General features: G+C 38.7%; 2 protein-coding genes across 2 annotated transcripts; both read right to left on the bottom strand.

Annotated features, from left to right (window-relative positions):
• Window positions 1-758: 758 nt before the first annotated feature.
• Window positions 759-7,847, bottom strand: LOC145895489 (phosphate-regulating neutral endopeptidase PHEX-like). Its single transcript, XM_082984296.1, has 20 exons — window positions 7,662-7,847; window positions 7,108-7,360; window positions 6,899-7,028; window positions 6,597-6,703; window positions 6,478-6,534; window positions 6,015-6,176; window positions 5,623-5,706; window positions 5,358-5,554; window positions 4,886-4,945; window positions 4,494-4,682; window positions 4,178-4,305; window positions 3,891-4,113; window positions 3,378-3,560; window positions 2,848-3,016; window positions 2,603-2,657; window positions 2,152-2,350; window positions 1,961-2,026; window positions 1,511-1,612; window positions 1,207-1,283; window positions 759-858 (listed from the first exon to the last, which is right to left on the bottom strand). Exons 1-20 carry the CDS (start codon window positions 7,845-7,847, stop codon window positions 759-761), a joined length of 2,727 nt encoding a protein of 908 aa, XP_082840422.1.
• Window positions 7,848-9,059: 1,212 nt separating this feature from the next.
• LOC145894013 (phosphate-regulating neutral endopeptidase PHEX-like) lies at window positions 9,060-16,765 on the bottom strand. The gene is made up of 20 exons (XM_082982444.1): window positions 16,556-16,765; window positions 15,869-16,181; window positions 15,474-15,600; window positions 14,796-14,902; window positions 14,554-14,607; window positions 14,253-14,414; window positions 14,067-14,150; window positions 13,526-13,722; window positions 12,908-12,967; window positions 12,530-12,718; window positions 12,086-12,213; window positions 11,796-12,018; window positions 11,369-11,551; window positions 11,074-11,242; window positions 10,920-10,974; window positions 10,476-10,674; window positions 10,235-10,300; window positions 9,935-10,036; window positions 9,779-9,855; window positions 9,060-9,696 (listed from the first exon to the last, which is right to left on the bottom strand). Exons 1-20 carry the CDS (start codon window positions 16,691-16,693, stop codon window positions 9,597-9,599), a joined length of 2,733 nt encoding a protein of 910 aa, XP_082838570.1. The 5' UTR covers window positions 16,694-16,765; the 3' UTR covers window positions 9,060-9,596.
• Between the last annotated feature and the right edge of the window lie 859 nt (window positions 16,766-17,624).

The raw sequence follows: 17,624 nt of genomic DNA, 5'->3' as shown, positions 1-17,624 counted from the left end.
GATTGCGTATCTTAAAAGCAAATATTTAATTTCTGCGTGCCAGGGGTGTTGAAACTGGTTACAGTCTTTGGCTTTGTGGGCTTGATGCTCTTACGTTTTGGAACTGCTGAATCAAGTGAATGTCATTGTGTTTACTTATACCTCAATCAATGTTGTGCAACATGGCTTAGGGGCGTTATTTCCAGGGACGATCCTACGTGCATTTGACCAAATTGAACCCCAAATAAATGAGCCCCTTTGACAAGAAGACCAAAAAAGAATAAACGATAACTTTTCCCTTTGGAGGATAGTACATGCGTCTAACGGGACCCACATTTTCTTGAAATGGCCCAGGTTGTCGCTTGAGGGTTTGTGGTTATTCGTCACTACAGAAAGTTTCACGAAAGCACAAAACGATTACAACAGCAAGTATTTTGTAAATTATGCATATTCGTTAATTTAAGCAATTTCTTCGTAAGATACTATGGTTAGAAAGTTCTGAAGGTAGGTAATGCAGTCAGGAAATTAAACATTTACCAAAGTACATGGGGTCTTCACCATCATAGTTTTCTTGTAAGAAAAATATCAATAAAACCCTCGTAACAAGCTTAATCATCTTGTTTCCATCCTTCAGTACATTGTGGACTATTTTCAGAAATTGAAAAACATTCTCAAAAGTTACAAACATGTGAGTTTATTGCATACATGGTATGCGACGTACTATATTGATGCATAGTTTGTTGGTATAAGTGGGTTTCCGTTGTTGCAACTTCCTTTTCCTAGTAGATAATGCATTTCTTTACTGGATTCATCGGTGAACCCAACGGGCAGTGAAAGGCTTTCGAAAACTTCTCAAAGTTCTGTATTGGTCCGATTACTCTGCAAACACAGCAAACCACTGAGAGATAGAGTTGTTATTTCTCGGGGCGCTTTTATATATGATTGTACAAACATATTTCTTGGTTTCGTCAACAAACAGATCTATTGGATTTAATGGTTTTTGTTTGCTGTTTGTTCAGCTGAAGAAATGCCTGACGCGAGCAAACGCCGAAAGCACTGTTGGTTCATAAATTGGCGGTTCCAGCTTATTTGTTATCCAAGCAGCTTAGGTTGAACCCGTAAAGATGATATACAGCTATTGCAAACAATCGTTCGATACGTTGACGTCTGCCCGGTGTTATCAAGCACATGGGCGAGCCCTGGTGGACGAAATAAAATATCGTTTACCTGAATCTTCCAGGACTGTGCGTGTCTACATTTATTTTTCTGATTGCACTGACGTGGTTGTATTTGCCACATTGGACCTACATACAGAAATCAATATGTCAGTTGTTTCCTTGTAATACGATGACCTTTCCAAGAGGTCTAACATTGAAAACAACAATTGTCACATATAAACATAAGGTAAACTTTGGAAATATGAACGGAAGGAATGTCATCTTTTATTAGTTTACGTTTGTTGTTAAAATGTTTTTGAACAGATGTGTTTACTTTTTGGTTCACCATTATCGTTTTTTATGGAATTTCTAACCTTTGCAAATCCAACGAAAAACATTTGGTCGTTGGTGAGACCGGTGGAGGGTTCAAGCAGCTCTTCCGTCATGCCTTTGTAATTAAGCCACATACGGTAACCCTAGAAAGCAAAAAAACAAACGATTGTGTATCCAACTTACAATAATTTATGTTTTGCTTGAAGATTTACGTATTGAATCAGTGTCGCTTATAAGTTGTTTTAACCGAAGTTTAATGTAAACTTAGTACACGGTATTAACAGCCATTTATTGTAGGTAATAAACTCCTTGAGGCAATAAACAGCACAGGAATAAACAGTGAAAATTCACAAAAAAAAACACCACGCAAGCTTCTATTTCATATTGTAATCTTGTAATGTAGTGTAAGGCTTTGCCTAAGAAAGGTCGTAGTTAAGGTGGTGAATAGTGGACTATTTTATGGATTTCCAAAAACTACATATTTCACCCACCTCATAAGCTTCTCGTATACCTCCGTTATCTGCAATGTTTTCGCTGAGGGTTTTCGCCCCATTTAACTACAAGAACGAGAAAAAAGTAATACATAACATGAACGGTTTAAAAAAACATTCTTTGTTCAACTTTTTCTGAAAAAGTTTTTGCATCTTGGACACAATTATATCGGTGAACAGAGTAAACTTACATACTCGCCCGCCGCTGCAAAGTAGTAATGGTTGTACTGGTTAATCATGCAGTTCGTGAGGTTCTTAAACTTGGCTAGGGTTGATGGGCTCCACCAGTTGTGCTTAATGCCGTGTATGCCATACAAATGCCCGTCGTCATCGAAACCGTGAGTGAACTCATGACCTAAAACTGACCCGACGGCGCCAAATTGCAACGACCTAAATCACATGAAAATGGAAATTTTAAACATATTTACAATTATCATTGGATGAGGACCACGGGATAAAATTCATTAGGCCTGGGTTGTTAATAATACTAATTTTCGTTACAATGTGACTTTACTAGGCAGTGTCGAGGAGTTTTATCACAGATACCTGTGGTTCCTGTAAGTTGTATTATTTTGTAGTGCCACTCAACAATTTGCTGCACTGACCGTTATTTTGAACTTGTTATAACTCGTATTTGCTTACCACGGGAACTTGTCACCCCAGTACACTGGATACTGCAACAGTGCTGCATAAAAATCTAAACAAAAGTTTCAAATACTATTACCGTGCTGCAGAATGAGTAATTTGGAACTAATAACGTTTGTAACTTGCCGCATCAAAAGTATAATCCTAAAAAGAAAAAAAACATACACGGGTTTCGAAAAAATATCAAGTATGCATTCCTAAAGAAATCGAGTTCAAATTATGTCACTTTGTTAATTACTCACGTATAAGATTGTGATTATAGTTGTAAAAAGCGTTAACTAAAGTCGGTCTGTTGCTGAAACCCTGTGTCGTTTGGTTAAACTTCGTTCCGATCAATGCGAACTTGTCTTGAGCAATGGAAGTCAGAGTACGAAGCGTGTTTCCAAAATAGTCCCAGGTATACACTTTTAGCTGTAACAAAATTACTTTATGGTCGATTTCTTTCCCTGTAGTATCGAATAACTTCAGTATCTGCTTCAATCGGTTTTATGGGGAATTCGTAAATTAACATTCTACGGTGCCGGCAATTTTGGATTGAGGCCCTATAATTAAGACAATTGATATAACATTATGCATATATTGCGATCATTAGAAATTAGGGTAAACAGTCAAAACCTGTCTTTTGATGCCACACTTGTGAAAGAATTTAACTTTCTAAGCGAAAAGGGCGTTGTTGACCGTTTAACTATAGGTGACCTGGATGCATGGCCCTGGGCCTTTTACCTTCTTTGCCTGATGGTTGATACGACAGTGGGTACCAATAAAAACCTACCCGAGAAACTTGGCTGTCTAGGTATGTCGTGTTCTCATATAAATATGGGTTGTAACCAATTTCAGGTTTCATGGCCAGCGCCTTTTTCTTGGCGTAGTTTTTCGTTTTCTTATCCATCCACGTGACCTCCGACTTTAGCAGTTGAATAAATCCCTTGCGGATGTAATTGAACATGTGCAATGCCTATAAAATCGTACGAATGGAATTGCCGGAATTTATCGTTGTGGTAACAAATACTAATCTTGACGTCAAAAATCAACTTTAATTTTGCTTTAAAGTAATATGATTTGGATTAGGAGCAGGAGCCTGTCACTTCAAGTAGCAAATAAGTATTTACTACACCTTTTTACGAGAATTTTTGAATTATTCTTTCCTATAGTAACATGATCTGTCAACAGAATACGCAAGACAAACAAAAGAGTACGTATGGTTCTGCGGTTTTCGGTCGGTCATACCAACGTATACCCCTAGTGACTAAACCGAGTCATTAGTGTGAATATCTAATCGACTTACGGCCTGTTTTTTGGCTGAAGTGAAATACTTGTCGATAAACAATTTGCTGGTGCTTCCTTTCATCATCTTCACCAAAGTTTTTGCGCAGGTGAACTTTCGGCTTGAAAGTGCTTTCTTTCCCTGCAGTACCTCCTCAAACTCAAGATACCTTTCTTGAAATCGCAAACTGAGGTCCTTGATGCGATGCTTGACGAACCTCCACATCACGTAGTTTTGTATAACTCTTAAACGCAATTTGGTGTCACTTTTCAGTATATCAGAAACATGAACAGATTAAAATCACTCACCTTTTGCCAGATTTTCTAATGAGGGCTACCAAGTTTTGAAGGTAGGCAACGCTGTGGACTTGAATCTTTGTCGAATTTGTAACAGGATAAGAATAGATCATGTATTTAAACAGGTGTATCCAACCCATCTGCAATCATTAAAGCCAGTAGTTGTACCATCATACACTTATTATGTTCTACACCAAAAGCAATTGTTTCGAAGCACTGAAAAACATGCAGGCAGTATCATTATACGTAATATAATATTAGGTTCAAATATATATTTTACGGTTTAAATATAAACAAAACTCAGCCAAACACCAAACCGGCTTCTCACCACTCCCGGAACAGTTTTCTGCAATTCTTTTATGGTCATTTCCTTGAAGTTGTACTTGTCGTAGGCTTTGTGGTAAGCCAATACCTTCTCGAAATCCCGAATTGCAGCAACATCTTTTTCCACGGTTTCTCGCTCTCCCCCAAGCATCAACGCCACATCCCTCATCAGCTCGTAATATGCTTTGAGTTTCTGGATGTAGGAAGATGAACAAAGTATATTGGATTAATGTATTTAAAGTTGGTATATCTATTGGGACATTATTACATAAAACTTTTTCACAGGTTGCGAAAAGAAATTTTTATACATGTTCATTTGTATTGGGAAAAAGTGCCTAATCTAGCTGGACTGCGATGTCTGTGAACCTAACAGGCTTCATATATCTAATTACTTACGTCAACGTATTTTTCATCCAAGTAGTAGGATGTCGGTAAAGCCATACTTCCTTTCCACGTCTGTAACATTCCGCGGAATAAGTTAAAAGTTACGGTAGGCTGGTATGATAGAGAGTTTTTTTTTCAACAACTTTACCCTCATATCAAAAAACACGAAAACAAACAGATTGATTAAAGCTTGACACGCGAAATTGTTTCATTATGAGAAAAGGCAGTGTAATGTTGCTAACAAGGCATTATGTTTAGTCCATGACAAGAACACAGCAGTTAGTATCGTCTTTGATATAAACAATATTCATTTGGCAGACGTTTCAATTGTGTCTTTAATCATTCTCATTGCACTGTAACGAATGCAGACGTGTGGACGAAACGGTGCTGTGGAGTACTGTAAATTGTTTGCATTGAAGCTCGGTTCCCAACGGAGAAAAAGCACCAGCAACTGCTTACGAAATTCAAGCGTAGTTACATATACCTGCAGCATGTAAATTCCCTTGTATTTGCGCACGACAACTTTCAGGAGAACCTGGGTGTTGTATTTGCCACGCAGGAATCCAACGACTTTCTCAACGAACAAACTGTTGTATTTCCAGTCGGGGTCGATCATTGGCCAGGATAGCCTACCTGTCAGTACTTTAAGCAGCGGCTTTGCATCGAGTTTATTTATAAAGTCTAAACAGAGATTTTGATCAGTCGGGGATAGTGGTGTTTTGTTGACTTATTTGTCATAATCAACAAACCTGTGTTCATGCAAGCCTTGTAAGCAATTTTTGATTTCTTAACGGCCTGACATTCACCTGTTTTGTACGGTTGTGCGAGTAAGTCTGAAAAGAATGTGATATAAATAGAGTGCAATGAGTCAATAATGATCAATGAGCGGCAGACGGTGACAATATTTCTACTCTTCTTGGCTCATTAGTGCCGCTGGTGGCCGACGACAGCCATGTCGACTAACTTTAGTTGGGATGGAAGAATTTTGCTTTAGTTATAACTTACATGTATAACATACGAACAGATCAATAGTTTACTATTTGTAAGGACTAACATTATAACAATACGTAAAAGTTTGCAAACAAACATATAACTCCATCTATGAAAAGATTTAGCAAGCTAAGAGAGGAAGATTTTCTACCTCCAACTTCCAATATCACGCGACGTTGAAGTTGGCTATATATCACAATGCTTCCCAACGACGGTGGAATTGGAGTCTCCTTCAGCCATCTTCCGCATACAAAATCATAAAAATCGTTGCAAGGATTTACGCTGAAGTCGATTGAATCCATGTAGTAGGCGGCTTAAAAGCATAAAAAGGTTATGGAAATCTGACAACACTTTAACAAAGTATTCCTTAATTTCTACTGGTCCGTCTCCCAGTCACTGACGGTACATTATGATGTTGCAAAAAACATCAACGGTTTAATTTCGATCATAACAAACTAAAAAAGGCAGAAGCATTTTCAAATGTATAAACTGCACTGCAAAGGATATGCGATTCGGACAATTGTGAGATTTCCAAACTAGCACATTTTCCGTGTCAATCGTCCAGTGTATCATAGCACAAAGCAATAACATTGCATGACTAACCGAAAACTTACCGGTTTCCATGCATTCCTTTGATGTGCAAACTCCATTCGCCGTTGCGTTTGCGGAACCTTTGTGCAACAAAATAGTGCAAAAGGTCGACGATTTGTCATAAAATAATTTACGTACAAACCTGCTATGCATCTTTCTGTGCCTTTGCTCAATCCGCGAAGATCGTACGTCCATCTGTATTTGGTAACTTCGCCGCACAGTTCAAATTGCGGATAAGCATACTGCAATCTGGATACGTTAAAGTTAATTCTTGAATATAAGTAAAAATTTTTATCGCATATAGATGTAGTCAAAATACATCTTTTTCTGTATGTTTGTAACCGGCCATTGTAGTGGTTTCTGTATTATTTTTTGTTGATATAATAGAGCACATGTTAGCATAAAACATAAACAAAACAAGTAATAGAAAATGTTAATTTATACTTGTAACCGGTTAAGCATTGTATGTGACACCATTCAATCATCCCAAACATAGTCTTGATACTGCCACATCTCGTTCTTGCATGCTTGGCTGGTTTGACAAACAGCGGGCAGCCAGAACGATGTTTTCCTGCAATTTCGTATTTCAGCATTCATTGTAAACTGACAGCCTTGTAGGACGATAGCAAGTGACTTAAAACAAACTACATCAAATTCACCTCCCATGTCACCGAGTTCGTAATTGTCCAAAATGTCGCGAATCAGATTTTCCGTGACAAATCTTCTGCTGTCTCTGCTTCTCATGAAATGGTTCTCATCATACTCATTCAATTCATCTTCTTCCTTGTCCTTGTCAAGCCTCTCTTCCAATAGAGAATGAACCACTGATTCCCACGTAAGTTCGCTTTGCGGTTTCATGTCCACAGTAGCAGAGGCTGTTTCTGGAAACGAAACCATTTCTTGTTTCTGAAACATCAAATAATATGGGTGCTTACAAATAAATAGCAAGTGCGGAAGAATTGCGTTTAAGCTACTCCATTGAGTGATTACGAAGATTCGACGAACGTATGTGGCTCTCTGTGTGACCAGCTGCCATATACTCGTGACAACGTCTGAGGGTTTATACAAATGGTAATCAGTGTAAATGACTTTTATCGTATAAACCAGCTATTTGCAACTAATGTTAGGAGTGGTAGCATACGTATACGCATACGTATACTTTTGCGTTTTTACATAATATATCCCGAAACTCTTTGCAAATATACACCGAATGCAGTAAAATCATAAAACGGATTTTCGTTTGTAGATATGACCCCAACTCTCTCACCGCTTCGTATTCAATGACGTAGTCATCTTCCACTTCAGAGTCAAATTCAAACAAATCATCCCTCCAGAATGCTCGAGCACAGGACATATACAACATAAAAATCAAAGCGCACTTGGGTGGTAACATGGTTACCGATAGAAAGGTGTGGTTACCCAGTGGTGTTACGATAGTTTTTTTAGCCTATAGCTTGTCTGAGCAAATTCAGTTATTTTCGCATTACAGACCATTTAAATGACAGTCAGTCTAAACATACGAATTTCACGTAAAAATTTTTCATGCATCAGAAAGAGTCTGGATGTGCAGGACCGAGCATTTGTACTTTTAAAAGTATCAGGACTTATATTTTCAATTTACAAGTGCAAAAGCTCTAGACCAGGGGCTTTAAAAAAGTTTTTTTACCTCCTAATTCATTTGCGACAGATGAAAAGTGATATAAGGTGAAAAAATTGCTTTGATTAGGGGCTAAATATCCGCTAAACACGCGCCTAGCTGCCCCTCATTCACAGCTTTCAGTTCCGCGCATTGTTCGTCCTTTTTAGGATAGAGTAGCGAAGGAAAAGGCGATTACAGTCGTAAGTGAAGTGGTAACACAATCGCTTGTATTTGTTGTTTCCGTGTGTTACATTTTAAACAATAGATACCATCAAATAAAATTTCTCATCAAATAATGTTAATTGGTGAAAATTTGCTGAACAACTGAGCTCGTTTTACGGCACACAGTTTAAGAAACCCCGCTCTAGACTAGCGACCTCATTGAGACGTAGACGGCTATACGATTTGGGATCAAATAAAACTTTTACTAAAATATTAATAACGTAGACAAGCAACTAAGGTGGTTGGTACAGCAATTTTTACCTAAAACGTCTGGTCTGCGCTAGACAAAATGTTTAGCACTAATCTGGACATGAACATTTCAATACAGCTGTCTGCACTGCTTGCAATTGTTACTACAGTCCACTGTTATAATCATTTGTCAGTATAGTACCTTTCAGAGATTCCCTAAACTTACAAAGGGTCAAACCAACAAAACATTGCTGATCGTCTATATCTCACACAACATATGTCATAAATTCCATTCTAATGCTATTATACATTGGAATTAAATTTCCAGGCGCATCAGTAAGGTTCCATCCGGTGTTACTTTGTGAAAAGCTGCATACATTTTTGGAAAAAAGGCTACATCCGTGCCAATATTGGAAGGTTGACGGGAAACGCGGTGATTTAAAGGAATCTGCCGATTTTGCAAAAAACATATGCTTTGCGATGATCCACAAAAGGAACAAAAGCATTGTGTTTTTGTATAGCTTTGTATGTACTGCCACAGTGTGACGCGTGAAGGTGGGTGTAGGTTAATTCTTTATTAAAAATAGCAGTGAGGATTATCGTGGCGACAATAATCCAACGTTTAACAAACTTACAGTCTGACACAATCTGTGGTAATACATTTTCTGCAGTAGGCCGTATCAGTCTATAACTTCTGTAGTTTAAACATTTGAAATGTGGCAATTTTACACATATTACAGGCTATGAGTAATAACGTCCGCAAATCTTTCATCAAGACAAAACATTCTCTAAAGGGCAAAAATGTGTCGGTTGCAAGCATTCGTGTGCAAAAAAACGTTTGCTATGTTTGAAAGGTTGACGCATTACAATTGCCTAGACAAAACACAGGTACAAAGCACTGAAAACAGCGTCAAAAGCTAAAAATTCTCATACAGCAGTATTCTATGATTTCTATGTCACACGCTACAACTCACAAAGCACAACATATTGCACAAATTCCAATGGGTTCAAACCAGTGTATATATATGGCAGTGTTCGAAACAAGATGCAGGCACATGTAGGTCTGTGAAAACCATCCTTATACATGTTTGGTTACCAGATAATGCACTTCTTCGCTGGATTCATGGGAGAACCGGCTGCACAGTGAAAGGTTTCCGAAAATTTGGCAAAATTTTGCAGCGAACCGATGACCCTGTAGGAAAATACGTTTTAAACCGTGTTGGTTCTGCCCACGTTTGCTACAAATACAAGTTGAGTAGCTGTGTGGGATATACCTGAATCGTCCCGGGCTATGGACATCAGAGGCCACCTCATGAACGGCACCAGCACGAGTGTATTCACCACATCGAACCTGTCAATGCAAGGTGCTGTCGTAACATGTCTCGTTTATCAAAGTAGCCGTATTTGAAACACTGCTTGTTCATACTTACGTTCGCAAATCCAACGAAAAACATTTGGTCGTTGGTGAATCCGGTCGAGGGCTCAATTTGTTCCCCTGTCAAACCCTTTGACTTCAGCCACAAGTGATATCCCTGAAGTAGAACGTTTGGATTTAAAAAAAAATCTGCACAAAACTTGTTTTTGCGTCACAGCACTTCAGAGTGTACATTTACATTGACCGAGCTTTCAAAAATGGTTATTTGTGTGTGGCTCTTCTTTTAACTATCCATAGCTCATCACGCGCATCGTCTTGATTTGGTTTCACATAACAAAATGTCACTCAAAATTACCTTGAAAGACTCTCTGATTCCACCATTGTCGGCAATGTTTTCACCAAGCGTATTTTGTCCGTTTAACTACAAAGAAAACACATAACTTATATAACTAATGAAATCCACTTACATGTTGTCACTAATAGGAAAACTACTAGACTTTTATGCTATCGTTACAAATTCGTAAGTCAGTAGAATTAAAATCTATTGTATATCAAAAAAAGTCTCAGAGGATGACAGTAACATCCCAATAACTTACGTGCATGCCGGCTGTTTCATACAAGTAGTTGCTGTATTGATTAACCATGCACTGTGTTCGTTTTTTGAACTCAAACAACGAACCAGGACTCCACCAGTTGTTCATGTTGCCATTGAGATCGTACATTCGACCAGTGTTATCAAAACCGTGAGTTAACTCGTGACCGAGAATTGTTCCAACCGCGCCGAACTGGAAAAACCTAGAAAACCGAAACGAGCAGTTGGAAAAACTAATGGCCTGGAAAATGTCTGGTGAACATCTGCCATATTGTAAATATGTTTTCAAAGGCAGAAGAGTGTTAAATACATCTTATAGGTTTAGCAATCCGGTTAGTGATTTACTCTTAGAAATAGGGTATTTGCGAGAACGAAAAGCCAAAGAAAATGGTGTTTGAGTAAAGATACCACATACTAGATGTACAAAACCTATGGTATAATTTCTTACCATGGGTATTTGTCTCCCCAATAAAATGGATACTGCATCTCACCGGCGGGAAGTGCTGTAGAAAATATTATCAAGATTTTAAAAACGTTTCAACAAAAGTGACTTAAATAAACCCCAATATTGTGTAACATCCGTCTATTCGCGCAAGGCATACTTATTCTGTTGTGTTGGGGACTGTAGAATGCATTGACCATAGTGGGCCGTTGAGAAAATCCCTCAGTCACAGGATTGTACTTTGTACCGATGAGGGCGAACTTGTCTTGGGCGATGGAAGTCAACGTGCGCAAAGTGTTGCCAAAATAATCCCAGTCCTTAACCACAAGCTGTAACACAAACGGATCTGCGTTACTTGGAGCCGTCAAAGCAGGAAGGTAATTGCACTTTGTGTGGGCAATAAGTTTTTAGTTTAAATCCTTTTAGTTCATTTGGTTGCATTGAAAATTAAATACCTTGGCGACTTGACCATCCAAGTACGTGACGTTTTTGTATATGTGGGCGTTGTAGCCGATGTTGGCCTTGATGGCGAGTGCCTTCTTTTTGGCGTAGTTTCTCGTTTTGTTGTCCATCCACGTGACTTCAGATGATAGCAGGGAAATAAATCCCTTTCGAATGTTGTCAAACAAAACCAGAGCCTACATAATAAACGAAACTGAAGTGCCTTCTCACTTACAAAGCTTTTCTTTACATTTCACTTTAAACTTCTATATTTAAGTAAGTTACGTTTAATGCAAGCATGTAAAATTTAAAGTTAGAATCTTCTTTCCATTTTAATTTTAGTAAGTGTCTTGAGATCCTGTAGGGTTGTTTTTATAGATTTTCATTCCCAAAAACAATTCACAAAGTTTAACTATAGTCATTTTAAAGTTGCAAACTTACAGCTGTCTTTTTGGCTGGTGAGAAATACTTGTCGATGAAGAGCTTGCTGGTCGCTCCTTTCATAGTGAAAAGCATGTGCTCGGCACATTTGTATTTCCGCGATGGAAGAGCTCTCTTTCCCACCATCACCTCTTCATACTCCTGATAACGTTTACGGAAGCGCAGGCTAAGGTTCTTGACGCGGTGTTTCACAAACCTCCACATCATATAGTTCTGTATCGTTCTACAGACAGGAAGCTGAGCGTTGCGGAGGCGCAAGGCAAAGATAATATTCGCTCTATATCGCATACCTTTTGCCTGCCTTTTTGATCAACACCAGAAGGTTCCTCAAGTAGTTGACATTCCAGACTTGCAGTTTCGTGTTGTGTGTGATTGGATGCGAGTAGATCATGAGCTTGAACAGCTTGTACCAGTTCATCTAAATTTAATGCGTACCTTTTTTACATTCTGATAAAATGATTACAAAGAAAGTATTTTGGCAATATTTAACGCACATTCATGCTTTTTGATCTATCACAACGTACAAAGGTAACTTCTGGTATTGAATACGTGGATCAAACCACAACTAAACACAGTTACCCGGCGATCATTGCCTTTCAGAATATTATATAAACAAAGCAAAAACATGAGCAGTATGGAATATTGTAGGAAAATATATATCGCATTTGATAGAAATCAAGTGCTTTGCGTGTGTGTCAAAATGAATAATGTAGAAATAAACTTAAGCAACTTACAAATCCGGGTATGTTGATCTGCATTTGTGCAATGGTTTGTTCTGTAAAGTAATCCCAGTCATATGCCTTGTGGTGAGCCAATTCCTTCTCAAATTCTCTCACTGCTGCCACATCTGCTTCCACTGTTTCCCTGTCTCCACCAAGCATCAATGCAACATCTCTCATCAGGGCGTAGTATGCGTCCAGCCTCTGGAAGACAAGCAAGCAATTGTTTAATTTTTTTTGTGTGTATATGATGTTATATGGATATCTTTTATTGCCAAGTTATATATGTGTGTTGTAAGACATCAAGAGCAGCTAACGGCTTTTTAGGCACATGATAACCTCATACAGTAGTATTTATGAGAGACAACAAAGAAGACTTGATGCAATACGTACGTCTGAATATCGTTCTTCCATGTAGTAGGGATATGGAAGGGCCATTTTTCCTTTCCACGTCTGCAACAATGTCGGACGATTAAATTCACGAAATTGTCATAAACTTAACACCAATACGATTTCCAACACCTCTTTTGAAATTTCATATTTATCGACAAAAAACAAAGGGTTGTTGGCCTTGGGCTACCCATACCAATAGACGTATCAGTCAAATTGCTTCTTCACTTCAAAGTCACCAACCGTATTGTGCCTTGGAAACTAATTGGGAATTACGACTAATTTGCAGCATATTCGCGCAGACAACACGAGGGGTAAAACGTTAGGTTTCACGTTGCCTTACTTAACAGCTGTCCGCTACTTGAAACCGAAAATAAAGACGACCGAAAAGAGTGCGGTTTGCCTTAAACAAAGCTGCATTTTATAGAAATTTTCCAAAAAAGTCCAGCATTTAAAGTTGTATGAACCAAATACCCATTAAAAATAAGGACGTGGGCAGCTAAAACAGCGTTAAAATGCCTAAAAATAAGGACGACCAGTCACGAATAAGGACGATATATGTGACAACCCCTCTTAAGAAGGATAACAAATGGATGTTAATCTTAACCAACTAATACCAACCTGAAGCACAAATTTTCCGTTGTATTTGCGAACCATCACCTTCAAAAGAACCTGGTTGTTGTATTTTCCACGCAGGAAAGCCATGGTTTTCTCAATAAACAAATTGCTGTTTTTCCAGGTCGGGTCTATGATGGGCCACGCCATCTTTCCCTTCAGAAAGGACATGAGAGGATTCGCATCTAGCTCCTCGATGAGTGCTGGAAACGAAAACTAAATTAAAAATGTTGACGGCATTTGTTTTCAAACTCATTTGAGTACTGATGATGAACACTGTATGAGTTCGAAACGTTTACCAGCATTATGATGAACAGTATTCTAGCTTTTTTATTTAGACTATTTAACTCCAGATACATTGCACCCAAATTTCACTTTAAATTTCTTAAAAAACATTTTTATATCTCAAAAGTCAGTTCTGTTCATTGCGTTTGGTTTTTTAAAATCAACGTGAACGTTGTTCATAGATTTTGGCGAGAACCACCATAACAAATCATAGGAAACAATAGTATGTCAAAGCGTATTGTTCACTGGGTAACACACTTACGCGTATTCATGCATGACTTGTATGCAATCTTCGCTTTCTTCACGGCCTGACATTGGCCTGAATGGTATGGCAAAGCCAGCAAATCTGAAAAAATGTATTTATTAGTCTTCGCGTAACGGTAAACTACGTTAAGAGGCAAATAAAGACTGATGTTTATGCTTAAATTCGTACGTAAGAAAACCCTACCAGCCACATTATAGGTCACTCGATCGCGGATTTCAGTGTATGTGAGATATTTGCTCTTGGAGTGAGGGATTGGGGTTTCCTTCAACCAGCGCCCGCAAGCGAAATCGTAGAAATCGTGGCAAGGATTAACGTTGAAGTCGATTTTGTTCATGTAGTAAGCAGCTAAAAATAAATAAGCGTGAAGGTTTCAATTTTGCAATTTCGCATTGAGAATGATCATATTTTCATTATGAAATGGAAAGTCGCATCTACTCATAATGTTCATTTTTTCTCTTTGCCTACGGAACGTATTGGCACAGACCTGTTGCAAAGCATTCTTTTGTGGTGCAAGAAGTTGACGTCACATTTGTGGAACCTGCAAACAAATAAGTCTTACAATTTTTTTTTGCTTATTTCTATGCACAGCTGTGTATCAGCCTTGCTGGTCAGTAGCGGAAGATTTTAAAAGTTGCAACTGTATTAGAGACGCAACGAATTTGTGTACACAATCGTTTCAGCAAAGAGTCAGCATATGTGTTTGCTTGCTTTTTTCGTGTTGCCTACCTACAATACATCTTTCCGTTCCTTTGTCCAACCCACGTAGTTCGTAAGTCCATCTATATTTGGTCGATTTACCACACAGTTCGTACTGGGGGTAAGCGTGCTTCAGCCTATGCAAAACAGTATAAATATTGAGTATAAAGCTTTCGTCGTCTACCCAATAGGTTTTGACGTTTGAAAAATTTGTTTTAGTTTCCAAAATTATCAGAATTAAAACCAATTTTAGCGTTTGAGCTAACAAGCTGAAGGAATGAAGATCGTTAAAATATCTAATGCAACTATTATGGACCGGGAAATTAGACGAACCATATCGTTCGTGTTTGTTGCGTTAATAAAGTGCGGCCCAGATACCGCGAGCATATGTACTGAGTCACGGCATGTAAGAATTTGCATTTTCAGGTTATTAGGGTTATAGCGTTAGTTGTATGGTTTGATGCGCTTACAGTTATGCATGTATTTATATAAGGGGAAATAAATAGCTGTTTGATAACTTAAACCAAATTTAGCCGCTATATTCACTGAGCACACGAATACAACATATGGAAACTCAACTCGCGGATATACTAGTTAATTAAAAATAGTAGGACTCCCGACGGATGGTTGAGATTGTAATCGTAAAATTTCTTTTTGAGACTTTTTATTTCAAAAACTAAACATATGCCAACGGGAAAGACATGTTACTTGTATCCGGTTGAGCATTGTATGTGGCACCATTTTACATTCCCCAACATTGTTTTGATGCTGCCGCATTTCGTGGTAGCATGGCTTGTTGGTTTCACAAACAAAGGGCACCCAGATCGTCTCAAACCTGAAAGATAATCATCATTGTCATATTGCAGATAAAAGACGTAAACGAAAACTTGGTATTAGATTACAATAAGAAGAAGTTTGACGCCTGTGCTATGTATTTACTTTACTTGTCAGAGGGGTTAAAGTATGTTTGCAATGCTGTCTTGGCTTCCCAAATTGTGGGCCATGGAACATGTTATTCGAAATAGGCGGTCCCGAGCAAAAAAGATTGGGAAGCCACGCTGCAACCAACGACTTATATATAGAATAATTTTTAAGCCGCATACCCGCCCCTTCTTCTTCAGACAGGTAATTCATCCGGATATCGCGAAGCAAATCTTCCATCACAAACTTCCTCGTATCTCTCTTCCTCATGAAGTGTTGCTCCTCGTATTCCTCCAAGTCCCCATCCTCCTCCTCCTCATTATCATCATCTTCTTCCTTGATTTTTTCCTCTTCCGCGTGAACGACATCCAGGAGCATCTTCTCGATGTCGATGAGGTCGCTATCTTGCAACTCATCTTCGTCCTGTTCCCTTCTCTCGTCTTGTAGCCTGTCTTCCGCAAAGTTAAGGTCGAACGAAGAGGTCATTTCTTCCTCCTACATTTCAAACAAACAAAGTTGCAATCAGTTTGTAACCGTAATACGCAGTCAATAAGTGTCGCAATGTTTCATCTTGTTCTATTTTTGCCTAAAAAGTGTTGATTCCCTAATTTACAGGTAAATCGTTGTCTGTGACTATTTGCCAGTAAGTTCGTATCCGTATCTGAACGTGACAGTGGAACAATTCGTACCAAGCGACGCTTATTTTCTAATTTTTACTTCCAACCAGTATCGCTCCCATGCTATTTAAACGTTTTGTTGTACGCAAGATTTTTCAACAACCTAACTGTTCGGCACAATTCCCGTGGTTTGTGTGCAAAAAAACAGCACGCGTATGGCAAAGAGTCACTACAAAGTTTGTTCCAACTCACTAGTTCATGATCGGTGATGATCTCGTCCTCCACTTCTGCGTCAAATTCATTCTGGCTTGGTTGATCTAATGCCCAGGCATTGTGGCAAAACAGCAACAGAACTACTGCCACAATGCTGTAATTTACAAAATGCAGCATTGCGACCTACTCAAAAACACAATGTACTTCAAACTACAGCCAACTAATAAGTCAAGAAGCACTGTCTTACTTTCGCCCATTTGTGGAATAGCAAGTACTGGCTACTACCGAGTCGCATACTCACTGCCTGCTGACTTCCATATGGGCGATTGTTGCGCATGGCAACCCGATAGAAGGAAAACGGATATCGGCTATTTAACTCCCACACAATGCTTACACTGGCGCACTGCATGGCTTCCAACGCCAGTGCGGAAAAATGACTGCTCAGTATATTCATTGATAAATGATGGGAAAAACGGCGGCTCGTTTAACATTTCTGGTAATAATTGGAACACGCCAGTCGGGGTCTATGCATTTTCAAAAACTGATCAATGGGAACTCTAAACAGCAAAAAATACGGCCTTCCTGTCCATCACCAAATCAGGATAGACAACATACATGCGATGCTATTGTGCGCAATAAAACAAGCGCTTGTCAAGCCAGAAGGAGTTAATTATACAGCAACACTGTCCAAAACTATACAAAACACAAATATCGCAACTTAATATATCCTTCGCGGTATATTTGGTTCACATTCTATTTGTGAGTATATTTAGGAAGCGCAGTAGCGGAGTCATGCAGTTTCCGCTTGTTTTCCACTTTCCAGTTTATTCAAATAAAAATACGTGACTTGTAACAACCATTGACAGCTGCCGCCATAGGGCGTGTAATGCTGATGCATTTGTCCATTGATTTTCCAGCGTTCTTCTTTTTTTCGGAAAGCACGTTGACATTTAGTACATACCACATAATTACATTTTACACTGGGTAAAACAAAATTTTGTTCACAGAGTCACACAGATTTATTGTTTAATTTGAACTGAAATACGGTTTGGGTGAGTTATTCATCCATATTCTTGAGCCGGGCGCATGTAGGCGCGGCGCGGAAACA

Source organism: Ascidia mentula, chromosome 3, assembly GCF_947561715.1.
Source record: "Ascidia mentula chromosome 3, kaAscMent1.1, whole genome shotgun sequence".
Lineage (NCBI taxonomy): Eukaryota > Metazoa > Chordata > Ascidiacea > Phlebobranchia > Ascidiidae > Ascidia > Ascidia mentula.
The sequence above is the reverse complement of the archived record's forward strand: the minus strand, read 5'-3'. Positions and strand labels throughout refer to the sequence as shown.

Excerpts from the sequence above, each read along its gene's own strand:
- LOC145895489 (XM_082984296.1), bottom strand. The coding sequence starts at position 7,847 with ATGTTACCACCCAAGTGCGCTTTGATTTTTATGTTGTATATGTCCTGT. Across the intron at positions 7,361-7,661 it reads TTATGATTTTACTGCATTCG|AAACAAGAAATGGTTTCGTT; the intron begins GTGTATATTTGC and ends TTGATGTTTCAG. Across the intron at positions 5,707-6,014 it reads CGTGATATTGGAAGTTGGAG|ACTTACTCGCACAACCGTAC; the intron begins GTAGAAAATCTT and ends CATTCTTTTCAG.
- LOC145894013 (XM_082982444.1), bottom strand. The coding sequence starts at position 16,693 with ATGCTGCATTTTGTAAATTACAGCATTGTGGCAGTAGTTCTGTTGCTG. Across the intron at positions 12,019-12,085 it reads ATCAAAAAGGCAGGCAAAAG|AACGATACAGAACTATATGA; the intron begins GTATGCGATATA and ends TCCTGTCTGTAG. Across the intron at positions 11,552-11,795 it reads CACCAGCCAAAAAGACAGCT|GCTCTGGTTTTGTTTGACAA; the intron begins GTAAGTTTGCAA and ends TTTATTATGTAG.